General features: G+C 37.5%; 1 protein-coding gene and 1 pseudogene across 2 annotated transcripts; both read right to left on the minus strand.

The window, feature by feature from the left end:
* Nucleotides 1–447: 447 nt before the first annotated feature.
* LOC110447754 lies at nucleotides 448–7,151 on the minus strand (annotated as a pseudogene).
* An 845-nt stretch (nucleotides 7,152–7,996) lies between these two features.
* Nucleotides 7,997–15,943, minus strand: LOC110447764 (heat shock 70 kDa protein 12A-like). 2 transcript variants are annotated; one of them, XM_021493662.1, is made up of 6 exons: nucleotides 15,680–15,943; nucleotides 13,086–13,127; nucleotides 12,573–12,887; nucleotides 11,367–11,585; nucleotides 10,745–10,904; nucleotides 7,997–9,560 (listed from the first exon to the last, which is right to left on the minus strand). In XM_021493662.1, the coding sequence occupies exons 1-6, from the start codon at nucleotides 15,725–15,727 to the stop codon at nucleotides 8,494–8,496; spliced, it is 1,851 nt and encodes a 616-aa protein (XP_021349337.1). In that variant the 5' UTR covers nucleotides 15,728–15,943; the 3' UTR covers nucleotides 7,997–8,493. The 2 variants fall into 2 exon arrangements, with proteins under 2 accessions (XP_021349337.1, XP_021349338.1); XM_021493663.1 differs by having other exon boundaries at nucleotides 13,086–13,161.
* Nucleotides 15,944–17,749: the final 1,806 nt, after the last annotated feature.

The following is a 17,749-nucleotide window of genomic DNA, read 5'->3' on the forward strand; positions in this document are numbered from 1 at the left end:
ATGTGAAGTAAGGATAAGGTAATTCAAACCATCGTGATTAAATATTGAGCAAAGCCTCGGGTCTCCTTCTCAATATTTTATCCCTTGCGGTTGAATTACATTATCCATACCTCACATCTGGAATGGATTATATTATTACGGGGCAAAAGAGGCATTGACATGATTAAGCACTACTGACAAACATGTCTGGTAAACTATTGATAAATCTGAAAGTCAAGTCTCTGTTTATGGTATATATATATAATATTTTTACAGAGACCTTGCCATTGTATATACAACAAAGCATTGTCCCTAGTCCTATATGTGTTAACCTTGCAGACACTTGCTACTACAAATCATCTAACATTTAATGTACCTTCACAAGTTATTGTCTGCTATTTTGAATATACTCACTATTGATACAAGTAGCTTCATATTATACGATATCATTCGACTTTAACGTTGCCGTCAACCAAGAAAATTGAGATAAGTTACTCTTTCCTCAGCTGAGTCGCTGTCCGTAACATGGACTTCTATCTCCGCACCACCGAATGTAAACTGGACGTCTGCTCCTCTATTAAGCCCTTTGCTGGTGTCAGTCATTTCGATTACATGTGAACCAATACACTCACAACCCTCGTCTGTAACATACTCGGGTGAAGGGTTGGGCGAAATGTAGATATCGAACAATAGCTTTGTTTGAAACGGTTCTGTGACAGAATAATGGCGGGGTTTTAAACTCTGCCACATAGGAATAGACTGTCCTTTCTGTGTATATACACTGAATATATCATGACAACGTGCCACACCTCCAATCACAACATACTTTTCCCTTGGATGTTTCCCCGGAATAAATACTTTCGCAACATTTGTACCATATGTATATCTACTGATCCTTTCCGTGATTGTGTCTAGCTCATGACCGTTGATGACGGCACCTTTCAGCACGGCCAAACCAGCCTCGTGTGGAATGACGAGACGCTTGTCCGGGAACTTGGCGGAAATTTCCGTCTGTAGTAGAGGACATTCCGAGTATCCGCCGACGAGGATGATGGCATGGGCCTGTTCTACCTCTGGGTGTTCCATCAACTCTACCACGTGATCTATAATCTTCTGGACGGATTGTCGGAACATCGTTTGAGCTAGCTCAGACTTGATTCGCAGTCTATCCATCTTCCATGTGAGGTTATTTGCATACTTCTTGTTAGAGGATATACTTTCCTCGACGGTTTTATTTGGATGCATGTCGGCAAATGTGTCCATCAGACTGATTGGGAGAGTGAACGTAATTTTTGCATCAGTCGCTGATGAGATTGATCTTTTCTTAGTTTCAAACGACCTTTGTAGCTCCAGGTAGTCAGCAACATGTGTTAGCTTAAACTCGTTAAATACATCAGCTCCCAAGATTTCAGAAAGAAGCATTTCAAACTCCTTGTCGACCATGGTCCCGCCCCAGTCCCCTCCATTTGCCATGTAAACCTCTTTCAGCTTCAGACCTTCCAGCACTCCGTGTACCGTGATATCAACGGTTCCTCCTGTAGAGTAAATCAGTAGAGCTCAATATACAACAGTAACAACTCCAAAGAATAAATCAAAACAACTAAATGACAATATGATTAAGAAAAACTAAAACAAAAACATAGTTCGATTGTGTGATAAAGAACACCTAATTCAATGCTATTGCCTATCCGAGGCAATAGCATTGAAGAAGCCAGTCCTTTTAAATTTATCCATTTGATATCAAAACTATCAATAAAACATGATAATAATTATGCATAAGTACTAAATACGTTTTATCCCTGTCCAAGCGCGGTCAAAACACCAGAAAAATTCACGACGGTTTTTTGTTCCTTCTTTCCCTTAATTTAATTTATGGTTTAAATGTAGCGCGACCTGACCAGAATACTTCTGTTGAGGTACATCTGGTTGGTTAGCTCAGTTGGTTAGCTCGCGGTACAATGATCTAACCTGCACGGTTCAAATCATGCGCTTCCCCGTTGTATTTTTTTTTTTAAATTTTATCTCTTTTGTTTTTTCATTAAAGTCCCGCAATGTATCGGTTTCTTTTCAGAAAGTGTTTTCTGAGCTATAGTTGTGTCCAATTAAAAAATCCAATTAACAGGTCAACGAGTGACAGGGTTTGACAGCGGTTAGGGGATCCTTTAGGTGATTGTGAGATAACGATACCTGTTGTTATAATACTAGATATTGATATGTATTCAAATTTCACACCCAGTGCAAAGTAAAGTTGTTGTTTTATTTTAGATATTCGAGAAACGGTTTGTAAGCAAAGGATAAATTATAGAATGGCATAAGTGCACAATACAGACTTATGTGACCACAATAAATCAAATTGAATTAATGGTGAATATATACTCCACAACAATAGTCTTTTATGCGTTAATCTTTGTAAAGTCATAACATCATAACATTATAACATTAGCTATAGTACCTGATCAATAGGACTTCTATATAACCATGATATTTTTTCTCTCTTTTCTAATTCTTGGTGGTTTCGTAACATCTCACTTGGCGAAACCTCACCTTTCGGCCTTGGTGATGAATGTGCGCCAGGGCCAGCAAAAGGAGTTCTGTTCCAATACCCACCGCGACAAAGCTCTAAAATTGCTACTTGTTCACACGTACCTATACTAGTAATGCGGGTTATCGTATTGATAGACACGGTATAACAATATAATTTAATAATTCAACCGTTATCTCCATTAACCCTTACCACCAACATCCACCACCATGTAACGGGACCTAGGTCGAAACACCACCAGGTTGTCTCCCCCTTTTCCAACAGGCATGTCTTTCAGCGGTAGGTATTTACAGAACATAGTAGCCGCCTCGGCTTCTAACGACAGGACGAGTTGATAGCCTGGGATACCAGCCTTAACAAAGATATTATTAATTTTCATTGAAATTTAGACTTGCTCAGAATTCGGTCTTAAATACATTTCATCTAATTTAGAGGAGTTCTCATATACATATGTTTACCATAACAACGAAAATGGTATCACCTTAACGTTGACATGTTGCGTTTCCTCAGGGTTCATGTGACACGTGTCAGAAAACATTATTGTGATATGTAAGAAGTGAAATACATAATGTATTATATATATGACTTTTATTGTTTTATTATGACAATATACATATGAGATAATAAAAGTACTCGAAGAAAAGCCATTGTCGATAACATGCTGAGCGCATTTCATCCGGGTTCATTTGACAAAAGTCAGAAAATAACACTTTGATATGTAAAAAAATATCTTCTAATTGTAGTGACAGATTCTTGTAATGACGATATACACATTAGATTATAAATGTACTCGAAGAAAGGGCATTGTTGACTACCTGCTGAGCGCATTCCCTCATGAATTGCTTTGCTCGGTCATTTCAAATAGCAGGCACTGTCAGGACCCATCTGACGTCAGACATCAGCAATTCTAACCTCCTTTTCTTACAAGTACCAAGGCGATAGATGGTCCTTCAGATACTTTACTGCTTCTGCAAACACTTTCATTGCCAGCATTGGTTTCTGATTTTGTGCATACAATTTCATGGATCTGGTGATATCCTAAAACAAACATCTGGTAATTGCTAATTTTGCATCACAGAACAAAATCCCACTCATAGAGTTCATAAATGTCTTATCAAACAACCTTTTCTGTTTTAAATTTTCAATCCAGGCCTTTTTCAAAATTCTATCTCCATGTTGTGTCCTTTACTCAGTTAAAATGTACAGTTGTCTGTGGACCTATGACGTCATCTGTCCTTGTGAAGTCATTGTAATTATGACGTCTCTGTTACAATTGTTATATATATATTATACACAGAGAAACAGCCAGAACATGTTTTACATCATTATCCCTGTCCACAATTTGTAGCCAGCTCAGAGTAAGTGATACTATAGAGATTTGTTTTTAAACACAATCATGACAGAGTTTTTAAATCCTCATCATAAAGATTGCCCTCCTCAAAGTGCCTTCTTATTGTTTTTTATTTCTCCTTTAAGAAACACAACACAGATGTTCGCTGAATTTCTTTCTTTCTTTCAAACAAGTGTTTCTGTCTCTCCTACATCTAAAGTGAAAACAGTGTTCTTACATTACTCCGGTTGAAGTTCACATGTATCTTTGGTAAATGAAAGGTTTATAGGTCTTCGATAGATCGTGAAAGCCGACCAATAGCCCCTTCCGAAACCGGGACAAAAAACCTGGTAAGATCCATACACTTTTTAACAGTGGAATCGTGTATAGATTTCAAAATTTCTACTAAAATTTGATGATACCTCCTTATATGGTCTCATTGAGGGAGACAGGCAAGAATGTGCTAATATATTAAATGATGATCTAAGGAAAATTTTAATCTGGGCTAGACAATGGGGAATTATCTTTAATCCAGATAAAACTGTAGCCCTGCTCTTCTCGAGGCGGGTTGACTCTGAGACACTGCATCCTAACCTATGTTTTGATGAATCACCAATTATTAATGTTTCTAATCATAAACACTTAGGTTTGTTTTTCAACAGCAAGGCTATTTGGTCTTACCACATAAACTATATATACGAAAAAGCTTATAAAAGAATTAATATACTTAGAATGTTGAAATACAAAATTGATAGAAAATCCCTTGAAACTATATATATCACATTTATACATCCAATTCTGAAAAATGCAAATATTATATTGGCAAACTGCACGCAGCATGAATGCAGCGTCTTGGAGTCTATCCAACTAGAAGCAGCACGTATTATTTCAGGGTTAAGACGTGGAACAAGTCATTTGCATCAAAATATTACTTTTTATAAAATATATAATAAGAACATGTCTATGATATAATTCAACCGTTCATTAATAATAATGTTGAATATTATCATCTTCGCCACAATATAATTTTTGATGTTCCTATACCAAGAACTCAGTTATATAATGCCAGTTTTTTCCCGAAACTGATGTCTGAATGGAATATTCCAACTTGCCTGTATCCCACAATGACATCCATTGGAGCTATAAAAAGAGATTTTTTACACTCAGATGAAATGGATTCTCAACCCCAATGTACTAATGTAAAATGTACTTAAATACAATGGTGATCGAACATTTTATGTTACCTTTTGTCAACTTAGAAACTGTGCCAGAAACCTGAATTCAGATCTATTTGAATCTCACCTAATTGATACCCCAGCCTGCTTATGTAGTTCTCCTGTTGATAATTGTGATCACTTCTTCTTCCATTGTACTCTGTATTCTAATCAAAGGCAAATTCTCCTGAACTCCATTTCTGCTCTTAATGACATTATTCCATTAAATACTCAGACTTTTCTTTATGGATGTCGAAGACTCGATATCAATATGAATATAAGGATTTTGGAGATGGTTCAGAGATTCATTAAATATACTAGACGCTTTTACTAGATTACACTTACTCATTTATCTTTTTTCACATGACTTTGTTGTGTGGAATGATACCAGTACATTATTATACTATGTGTTATCCACCAGCAACATTTTAGTTGCCATTTTATAATGCCATAAATATTCTGAAATGAAAAATGAATACATGTAAAATTTGACTGAAACAAATATGGTGGAGGTCATATATATAATTTAAAATATACATTATGTAAAAAAACAAATTGAAATTTGAGTGGGAAGAAATTGAAACAAAAATTTAAAATCACATGATGACCGATATTCTATACCTTTTGCTGCTCTGATCATGATAATCATTATATATATCGATACACACCGCAGTGTTTAACAGCCGACAACTCTACCTAACGTTCTGCCAGGTTATGCTGATTGCCAGAGGTAAGGATACAATATACACGTGGTGTGCGTTAATAAATACTACCTTAACAAATAAGTAAAAACCCAGCTTGTTTAAAGCAAGTTTATCAATGGTAATACTACCTTAACAAATAAGTAAAAACCCAGCTTGTTTAAAGCAATTTTATCAATGGTAATACTACCTTAACAAGGAAGTAAAAACCCAGCTTGTTTAAAGCAATTTTATCAATGGTCTTAAATCATTCGGTTTTCAGACCTTCGTACTTAACCCAATTTTTTTTACGTAATATGTACATACAAAATAATCTTGCAATAGTAAACGTTGTAACTAGTTTATCTGTTAAACAGACGTATACATAATGAAATGTAACATTTACAGATTTTATATTCTATTAGACGGTGAACCTTTATAAACAGTATTTACAATACGGATAAAACACTTAATTAAAAAAATAAATGGTACTTAAAAGTGGCAGGTTTTTCATGACTGTTGGGAGTAAATGTCATAATTTTCGATTTGGGCCTTTATCAAGACAAACTTTTATTCAAATACATCTCAGAACAATGTATCGAGATACACTGTTATTCAATCATGGCTCAGAAGAAAACATGTAACATCTGTTACGATGTCTCCGTACCGCATCGAACACTTGTAATGATGAATCTAACTCATGCAAACTTGATGTAAACTCACAACATGTATCACCCGTCATGATGTCAACTCACAACATGTATCACCCGTCATGATGTCAACTCACAGCATGTGTCACCCGTCATGATGTCAACTCACAACATGTATCACCTGTCATGATGTCCCCATCACAACATGTATCACCTGTCATGATGTCCCCATCACAACATGTTTCACCCGTCATGATGTTCCCATTACAACATGTAACAACCGTCATGATGTTTCCGTCAGTACTTGTAACATCCGTCAAGATGTTTCCGTCACTACATAAAACACCCGTCATGATGTCTCCGTCACCATATATAACATCGTCATGATGTCTATCGTCACAACATGTAACACACGTCATGATGTCTCCGTCACCACATATAACACCCGTCATGATGTCTCCGTCACCATTTATAACACCGTCATGATGTCTCCGTCACAACATGTAACACCCGTCATGATGTCTCTCGTCACCATATGTCATATTCGTCATGCTGTCTGGGGTGTAATATGATAAACTCGTCACTGATCTAAAATATCGAGCGATGACTTTAATCTTTGTGATGAGTTCATCCAACAGATCGAAATCTTTTGTGTAGATAAACCTGACTTGTGCTAATTGGTTGATGTAACCTGTTATAGTCATAAATCCATGTACTAGCAGGGCACAATACTGTTATAACGTTGCTTACTTCCATAGTGTTAGAGGAATGGCTGTCGTATTTTACATTAATCTCTAAAATCCAAGCTTTTTTGCATATAAATAGTAATACACAAACGTTTGGAAATCATACATTTGAAAACACAAATGTATCGTAACAAAATATTGTCATATGACATCAAAAGATTAAAGTTAAGTAAAGTCTAACAATGACATACTTGTCACGGATTTCACCGAGTAATCAGAGAACAACAGAGACACATTAATTGTTTTTTGAACTTTAAACGATATCCTATAGCTCTGACCTTATAATACATGTACTACTTTAAGAACAGACTAATAATACGTGTTAAATTCCTTTACTGTCTCCTTAATGTTATTTAGCCAATAAAAACAAAGATACTTGATTGATGAATATCAGAATATATTTTATTAGAGTAGACAATTTGTACAATTACATTAGACATTTCATGGGGATAACTGGGAAACAATTACTTACTTTCTAATGTATAGTCTTTCCAATCCGTACTTAATGCACTAGTCACTGACAAAACCAATACAGTTTCAATTACAAGGAAACACTGAATAAATCTTAACAGACATTCCGTTTCCAGTGATGTATGAAACGTACATTCTTGTTCACCAGACCGAGATATCCGCCTTTCCGGCGGTGCTGGAAAGTTCTATCCGACCCACGGGTCTGGATCACTAGCACGCGCAGACTGGCGGGGGAATTAAAGTCAAGCTATTGTTCGTGACGTCATTTTCTGACGTTTTGGGGTCAGTCAGGGTCATTGACGTCATTTACATTGCCATCATGTCTTCATATGCAAATGAAAAATGGGCGGACAGTTTACAACTTTATTAGAAGAGCAGCTGTTTTTACGGGTTTTAGGTAACAAGCAAGAAATAGAATCCATCCCGGATGTGAAGTATGGATAAGGTAATTCAAACCCTCGTGATTAAATATTGAGCAAAGCCTCGGGTCTCCTTCTCAATATTTTTTCCCCTTGCGGTTGAATTACATTATCCATACCTCACATCAGGAATGGATTCTATTATTACGGGGTAAAAGAGGCATTGACATGATTAAGCACTACTGACAAACATGTCTGGTAAACTATTGATAAATCTGAAAGTCCAGTCTCTGTTGATGATTTATGGTATATTCATAATATTTTTCACAGAGACCTTGCTATTGTATATACAACAAAGCATTGTCCCTAGTCCTATATGTGTTAACCTTGCAGACACTTGCTACTACAAATCATCTAACATTCAATGTACCTTAACAAGTTATCGTCTGCTATTTTGAATATACTCACTATTGATACAAGTAGCTTCATATTATACGATATCATTCGACTTTAACGTTGTTGTCAACCAAGAAAATTGAGATAAGATACTCTTTCCTCAGCTGAGTCGCTGTCCGTCACATGGACTTCTATCTCCGCGCCACCGAATGTAAACTGGACGTCTGCTCCTCTATTCAGTCCTTTGCTAGTGTCGGGTATTTCAATTACAAGTGAACCAATACATTCACAACCCTCGTCTGTAACATACTCAGGTGATGGGTAGGGCGAAATGTAGATATCGAAAAATAGCTTTGTTTGAAACGGTTCTGTGACAGTATAATGGTGGGGTTTTAAACTCTGCCACACAGGAATTGACTGTCCTTTTTGTGCATGTACGCTGAATATATCATGACAACGTGCCAAACCTCCACCCATAAAATACTTCTCCCTTGGATGTTTCCCCGGAATAAATACTACCGACGTTTCTGTACCATATGTATACCTACTGATCCTTTCCGTGATTATGTCTAGCTCATGACCGTTGATTACGGCACCTTTCAAGACGGCAAGGCCAGCCTCGTTTGGAATGACAAGACGCTTGTCCGGGAACTTGGCGGAAATTTCCGTCTGTAGTAGAGGACATTCCGAGTATCCGCCGACGAGAAGGATGGCCTGAGTCTGTTCTACCTCTGTGTGTTCCATCAGCTCTACCACGTGATCTATTATCTTCTGGACAGATTGTCGGAACATCGTTTGAGCTAGCTCAGACTTGATTCGCAGTCTATCCATCTTCCACGTGAGGTTATTTGCATACTTCTTGTTAGAGGATATGCTTTCCTCGACGGTTTTATTTGGATGCATATCGGCGAAAGTGTCCATCAGACTGATTGGGAGAGTAAACGTAATTTTTGCGTCAGTCGCTGATGAGATTGATCTTTTCTTAGTTTCAAACGACCTTTGTAGCTCTAGGTAGTCAGCAACATGTTTTTGCTTAAACTCGTTAAAAACATCAGCTCCCAAGATTTCAGAAAGAAGCATTTCAAACTCCTTGTCGACCATGGTCCCGCCCCAGTCCCCTCCATTTGCCATGTAAACCTCTTTCAGCTTCAGACCTTCCAGCACCTCGTGTACCGTGATATCAACGGTTCCTCCTGTAGAGTAAATCAGTAGAGCTCAATATACAACAGTAACAACTCGTAAGAATAAATCAAAACAACTAAATGACAGTATGATTAAAAAAAACTAAAACAAAAACATAGTTTGATTGTGTGATAAAGCGCACCTAACTCAATGATAGTGCCTCGGATTAGAAGCCAGTCCTTTTGAATTTATCCATTTGATATCAAAACTATCAGTAAAACATCATAATAATTATTCATAAGTACTAAATACGTTTTATTCCTGTCCAAGAGCGGTCAAAACACCAGAAAAATCCACGACGGTTTTTTTGTTCCTTCCTTCCCTTAAATTAATTTATGGTTTAAATGTAGCGCGACCTGGCCAGAATACTTCTGTTGAGGTACACTAGATTGGTTAGCTCAGTTGGTAAGCTGGTAAGCTCGCGGTACAATGATCTAAACTGCACGGTTCAAATCCTGCACTACCCCGTTGTATTATTTTTTATTATTTTATCTCTATTGTTTTTGCATAAAAGTCCCGCAATGTATCGGTTTCTTTTCAGAAAGTTTTTTCTAAGCTATAGTCGTGTCCAATTAAAAAATCCAATTAACAGGTCAACGAGTGACAGGGTTTGGCAGCGGTTAGGGGGCCTTTAGGTGATTGTGAGATAACGATACCTGTTGTTATCACTAGATATTGATATGTATTCAAATTGCACACCCAGTGCAAAGTAAAGTTGTTGTTTTATTTTTAGATATTCGAGAAACGGTTTGTAAGCAAAGGATAAATTATAGAATGTCATAAGTGCACAATACAGACTTATGTGACCACAATAAAGCAAATGGAAATAATGGTGAATATATACTCCACAACAATTGTCTGTTATGCGTTAAACTTTGTAAAGTCATAACATCATAACATTAGCCAATGGTACCTGATCAATAGGACTTCTATATTACCATGATATTTTTTCTCTCTTTTCTAATTCTTGGTGGTTTCGTAACATCTCACTTGGCGACACCTCACCTTTCGGCCTTGGTGTTGAATGTTCGCCAGGGCCAGCAAAAGGAGTTCTGTTCCAATACCCACCGCGACAAAGCTCTAAAATTGCTACTTGTTCACACGTACCTATACTAGTAATGTGGGTTATCGTATTGATAGACACGGTCTAACAATATAATTTAATAATTCAACCTTTATCTCCATTAACTCTTACCACCAACATCCACCACCATATATCGCGACCCAGGTCGAAACACCACCAGGTTGTCTCCCACTTTTCCAACAGACATGTCTTTCAGCGGTAGGTATTTACAGAACATAGCAGCCGCCTCGGCTTCTAACGACAGGACGAGTTGATATCCTGGGATTCCAGCCTGAACGAAGATATTATTAATGTCATTGAAATTTAAACTTGCTCAGAATTCGGTCTTAAATACATTTCATCTAATTTAGAGGAGCTCTCATATACATATGTTTACCATAACAACGATAATGGTATCACCTTAACGTTGACATGTTGCGTTTCCTCAGGGTTCATGTGACACGTGTCAGAAAACATTATTGTGATATGTAAGAAGTGAAATACATAATGTATTATATATATGACTTTTGTTGTTTTATTATGACGATATACATATGAGATAATAAAAGTACTCGAAGAAAATCCATTGTCGATAACATGCTGAGCGCATTTCATCTGGGTTCATGTGGCAAAAGTCAGAAAATAACACTTTGATATGTAAAAAAATATCTTCTTATTGTAGTGACAGATTCTTGTAATGACGATATACACATTAGATTATAAATGTACTCGAAAAAAGGGCATTGTTGACTACCTGCTGAGCGCATTCCCTCATGAATTGCTTTGCTCGGTCATTCCAAATAGCAGGCACTGTCAGGACCCATCTGACGTCAGACATCAGCAATTCTAACCTCCTTTTCTTACAAGTATCAAGGAGATGGTCCTTCAGATACTTTACTGCTTCTGCAAACACTTTCATTGCCAGCATTGGTTTCTGATTTTGTGCATACAATTTCATGGATCTGGTGATATCCTAAAACAAACATTTGGTAATTGCTAATTTTGCATCACAGAACAAAATCCCACTCATAGAGTTCATATATGTCTTATCAAACAACCTTTTCCGTCTTAAATTTTCAATCCAGGCCTTTTTCAAGTACCTAGGAAAAATTCTATCTCCATGTTGTGTCCTTTACTCAGTAAAAATGTACAGTTGTCTGTGGACCTATGACGTCATCTATCCTTGTGAAGTCATTGTAATTATGACGTCTCTGTTACAATTGTTATATATATATTATACACAGAGAAACAGCTAGAACATGCTTTACATCACTTTCCCTGTCCACAATTTGTAGCCAGCTCTGAGTTAGCGGTACTATAGAGATTTGTTTTAAAACTCAATCATGACAGAGTTTTTAAATCCTCATCATAAAGATTGCCCTCCCCAAAATGCCTTCTTATTGTTTTTTATTTCTCTCTTAAGAAACACTACACAGATGTTCGCTGAATTTCTTTCTTTCAAATAAAGTGTTTCTGTCTCTCCTACATCTAAAGTGAAAACAGTGTTCTTACATTACTCCGGTTGAAGTTCACATGTATCTTTGGTAGTTGAAAGGTTTATAGGTCATCGATAAATCGTGAAAGCCGACCAATAGCCCCTTCCGAAACCGGGACAAAAAAACCTGGTCAGATCCATACAATTTTTAACAGTGGAATCGTGTATAAATTTCAAAATTTTCTGCTAAAATTTGTAAAAATTGTTTTCTTAATTTTACATTTAGAATGGCATCATAATTTAATCCTTAGCAAATTGGAATCCAGAATAATGTATATATGAAGGTGGTAAAACAACAGTGAATCACTGTGTGGAATTATATAAATCATTATACATTTCGACCTCTTTAACATCTAATTAACTTAGTTATGATTGCTGGCGAAGAGCGCGGGTCTTTTGTTTATTCCCGTGCTGTTAAAACATGTGGCTAGGAGGCCATGTATATCAGTAATGTGAATTATTTACCTTTTGCTCATAAAGTGACATCTTAAAGCGTCTAAAAAAGAACCAGTCATGGTGCTTATCGTCGTTTATCAGCTTGGCGTACTTGTCTTCGGCTTCAAAACCAAACGTGTCAAAACTTTCGTCTGGTTTAAACAGAACGCACGTAGAAGTCTTTAGGGAAGCGAGATTTCCGGATCCTGCTTGCCATACAAGTGTATTGATATTCAATGGGTTTTTGGTATACTCCAGCCGTGATGAGAATGCGTACCCCGAGTAGGTTGTGCCGAAGTCCAATGCTGCCACTAAAATGTATGGACTGTTCTTCAGGTCTCTTTTCTGTAATACATAACAACTTAACAATTACCTGATGGCTGTCAGCATTTTATTTTCATGATAGTATGTTGGGGTTGAATATCAATCGGAATGTTTTATTGATGAAATATCTTTTAAAATAAAAATAACCGAGAACAACAACAACAAAAGTACTGAAGCGTTAACTGTGCTCGTATGTCTCAATATTATATCATGACTCACCAGTATCCTAGGCTGTGTCTGCTGTCGAACTTGTGACTCCATCTGAAGCAATGGATAAGTAGGTCTCTATGTACCTCTGTAACGATGACTTATGTGACTGCATTAATGTTTCAGTATCGGCATAATGAGTGGATGAGATGTGGATATTTTCAGAAAAATGGGAAAATATTACAACGAATATTTTAAAATGACAAACTATATAGCAATGGATTGAGCACATATATAGAGGTAAAACGTTTTAAACGTAATGTGACGGTAACAATAAATATTAAACAAACAACGAATACTAAATTTCGCTAGCACTTTCACCCATCTTGGGGCTCATCAGACAAAAGTGCTAGCGAAATTGTGTCTTCATGTTTTGTTATATATAAGAAATGAAACTAATTGGTCAAAATGAACGAAATTCTACATAGAAACAAACCAATTCGTGTTTGAAAAGATTGTCGGTAAAGTGTTTATCGCTCCGAGGTCACTATTCAAAAACTATAAACTATAAAAGTAGACATTTTGAAAAAAAAGGATTGAAGGATATGACGCTGTGAGAATATTTGTATAAACCTAACATTTATAACAAAAAGTAATATTATTGATTTGTTTGACGTAATCAGTAACATTTATGAAGCCACACGCAACAAATGTAGAAAAGTTAATTGGCAAGATATTTTGTATACGTTTCCGATAAGCAAGTACAATAATTGTGAAGCATGCGCACTCATTTCGCCATTAAAGACCCCTGCTAATGGCAACCGATCATAACACGACGCCCTATTTGTTAGCTAAACTGTTAGGTTATATTGTAAAAATGTGGTATTTTACTGGATTGTTTGTCATGAAGTATGATATTTCCCTGAATTGTTCAATAATAGTGTGACAGTAGTGTGACAGTAGTTTAAATGTTGTAAATAAACATGTTTTTAAACACAATGTCCATTCAAACGGTATTTACTCTTATTTAAGTGTTTTCCAGTGTTCAGTATGGTTATTATTCAGATGTAAATACCTTGATTATCTTGGTTAATCGTTAGTCCAGGGTAAGAACCGTCTGGAGAGAGTGAGAAATGTAATGTTTTTGCAGAGAACGTATACCCTGCTAGTGTGTATGGACGTCGCCATTTTGTGAACTCTCGTGACCTCTTGAACTGTGTCAGTCGGGGTCACTTGAGTGTTTATTCCGTTGTGTATTGAAAGTATTGGATATATGGGATTCGATGGAAATATGGGATGCGTTGGAAGTATTGGATTGCGAGTCAGAGAGTGAATAACGGTACGAAAGAGTTGTAGATGTGGATACTATGAAATACTATATATTAATGTTGATTTGTGAAGTATTTTTCATACAAGTGCCAATGTAGATCGTCGTATTTTATTTGGGTTCAACGGGTACTACGTTGCGAGCAACGGGTGTGGCGCCGTTACCTCTTCGGAGTCCGCTGGGGAACGGGTGTTGCCCCGTTGAGCTCGTGCGTTGCCCCGTTGATGTTAGCGTTCTTACCAGGGGCGTAGAGATTCCTTGGGGCGTTGGGAAATCAGTTGCGATCGTATATTCTGAGGGGAAGGTTGGTTTTGAGCTGCTGGCGGCTACTACACTTTTGGATCGTTCCAAAACCGTGGAGCTGTCAGTATGCTTGGTTTGTAGGATAAGGGAAGCAACTCGTAGAATAGAATATGGGGATGGACGGGAGATTTTAGTAATATTAACATTTATGGAAGATAATTTAACTTTGTCTTTCTAGCGTACTTTTGGTGGTACTTTTGGTGTTTCAGACAATAGAGTTTGACTTTAGAATCATTGATTCATAGAGCCTAGTGATCAGAATAATTCTAGATCTATATTTTATCCATTTGCTAATCCTATATTAATTCATATAGAGTTGGGATTTTATAGTATTCATTCATTGGCACTTGGTTCATTTCTGTTATTAGCTAAACTACAGTAGGGATAAATAGACTTGTTTTGTCCCCTACATATATCAGAAAGTTCTGGTATCCAGGGTTCAGACATAGTTCTACCTTTATTGTACATCATATTTATGAGAGAATTTGGAGAGAGTCTGTAGAATTGTTGTATCTGCATGTATCTGTGTAATTTGATATTGGGTTCCTTAATAAACGGTAACCGTAAAGGTGTGCGTAAACTTATCTTATGCTTTCTGGTTCTTCTTTAGTTACTTAGAACTAGTCAGTCATTAGGTACTTGGTTTGGAAATACCATATAATTTCCTGGGGGCTTGTCATAAGCATTTAGTGACAGTTTAGAATAGTCGTGCTCTCCATGTAAAGGGTTGAGCCAGGGGCGAAGACCGTTACAATATAGGGTATTTAAAAAGTTAAATTTATCCATGATGGGTATATATTCCACACACGTAAATGGCTTGTTACGTTTATTGTGTGGGCAAAAACTTGTGTTACAAAAGTCTACCTGCCCTTGTCAACAGTGTAATGTTCTGTACTAAATACACTACAAATACAAAAATAATATTTGAAATTTTGTGTGGAAAGATGATACAATAAAATAAAAATCTCATGATGACCGATATTCTATATCTTTCGCTGGTGTGATGATGATGATCATTATATATATCGATACTCACCGCAGTGGTTATCAGCCGACAACTCCACCAAACGTTCTGCCAGGTCATGCTGTTTGCCAGAGGTAACGATACAATATAAAAGTTGTCTACGTTGATAAACACGAATCCCTCCAAGGCCGACGCTAATGACTTAACCAGGAAGTAAAAACCAAGCTTGTTTAAAGAAATGTTATACCTGGTCTTCAATCATTCGGTTTTCAGACCTTCGTACTCAAACCTATATTTTTACCGAATAGGTACATGTACATACAAATAACCTCTCGATTACATAAATGCGTACTTATTAGTTATATCTGTTCAACAGACGTATATACATAATCAGATTCTATTCGTCCTCGAGGAGTTGTATAGATGGTATAGACGTTGCATGCACGACGAACCTTTATAAACATTATTTACATTTCGGATAAAAGGACTTTAGAAATTTTAAAAACTTTCCACTAAAACATGGCATGTATATCATGCCTATTGAGAGTCAATAAAATGGTTTTCGAACTAGGCCAACATCCAGACAAACTATCATTCAGACACTATTATTCAAACATGGCTCAGAACAAAACATTGAGACACGCTATGATTCAAACGTATTAAAAAAATACGCATCTATTGAATGGTGTATGTTTATATATGTCAATAACGGATTATCTAAAACTTTAAAGTATCTCGTTCCCCGTACTTTCACAGCACAACATAAGTTTGAGTGAAAACACCTCCCTCTAAGATAAAGTAATGTAACACGTAACAACCGTCATTGTTTCTCCTTCACAACATGAAATATGCTGTGAAGGAGACAATGGGACGGGTTTTACATGCTGTGACGGAGACAATGGGACGGGTTTTACATGCTGTGACGGAGACAATGGGACGGGTTTTACATGCTGTGACGGAGACAATGGGACGGGTGTTACATGCTGTGACGGAGACAATGGGACGGGTGTTACATGCTGTGACGGAGACAATGGGACGGGTGGTAAATGTTGTGACTGGAGACAACGTGAGGGGTGGTAAATGATGTGACTGGAGATAACGTGACGGGTGTTAAATGTTGTGACTGGAGACAACGTGACGGGTGTTAAATGTTGTGACTGGAGACAACGTGACGGGTGTTAAATGTTGTGACTGGAGACAACGTGACGGGTGTTAAATGTTGTGACTGGAGACAACGTGACGGGTGTTAAATGTTGTGACTGGAGACAACGTGACGGGTGTTAAATGTTGTGACTGGAGACAACGTGACGGGTGTTAAATGTTGTGACTGGAGACAACGTGACGGGTGTTAAATGTTGTGACTGGAGATAACGTGACGGGTGTTAAATGTTGTGACTGGAGACAACGTGACGGGTGTTAAATGTTGTGACTGGAGACAACGTGACGGGTGTTAAATGTTGTGACTGGAGACAACGTGACGGGTGTTAAATGTTGTGACTGGAGACAACGTGACGGGTGTTAAATGTTGTGACTGGAGACAACGTGACGGGTGTTAAATGTTGTGACTGGAGACAACGTGACGGGTGTTAAATGTTGTGACTGGAGACAACGTGACGGGTGTTAAATGTTGTGACTGGAGACAACGTGACGGGTGTTAAATGTTGTGACTGGAGACAACGTGACGGGTGTTAAATGTTGTGACTGGAGACAACGTGACGGGTGTTAAATGTTGTGACTGGAGACAACGTGACGGGTGTTAAATGTTGTGACTGGAGACAACGTGACGGGTGTTAAATGTTGTGACTGGAGACAACGTGACGGGTGTTAAATGTTGTGACTGGAGACAACGTGACGGGTGTTAAATGTTGTGACTGGAGACAACGTGACGGGTGTTAAATGTTGTGACTGGAGACAACGTGACGGGTGTTAAATGTTGTGACTGGAGACAACGTGACGGGTGTTAAATGTTGTGACTGGAGACAACGTGACGGGTGTTAAATGTTGTGACTGGAGACAACGTGACGGGTGTTAAATGTTGTGACTGGAGACAACGTGACGGGTGTTAAATGTTGTGACTGGAGACAACGTGACGGGTGTTAAATGTTGTGACTGGAGACAACGTGACGGGTGTTAAATGTTGTG

The sequence above is a fragment of the Mizuhopecten yessoensis genome, unplaced genomic scaffold (genome assembly GCF_002113885.1).
Source record: "Mizuhopecten yessoensis strain PY_sf001 unplaced genomic scaffold, ASM211388v2 scaffold3601, whole genome shotgun sequence".
NCBI lineage: Eukaryota > Metazoa > Mollusca > Bivalvia > Pectinida > Pectinidae > Mizuhopecten > Mizuhopecten yessoensis.

Bases quoted from the DNA above. Each gene is read 5' to 3' on its own strand.
- LOC110447764 (XM_021493662.1), bottom strand. From the start codon at position 15,727: ATGACCTGGCAGAACGTTTGGTGGAGTTGTCGGCTGATAACCACTGCG. The intron at 12,888-13,085 runs GTGAGTCATGAT...TATGTATTACAG, and splicing joins AGACACAGCCTAGGATACTG to AAAAGAGACCTGAAGAACAG. The intron at 11,586-12,572 runs GTAAATAATTCA...TGTTTGTTTTAG, and splicing joins TGTCACTTTATGAGCAAAAG to GATATCACCAGATCCATGAA.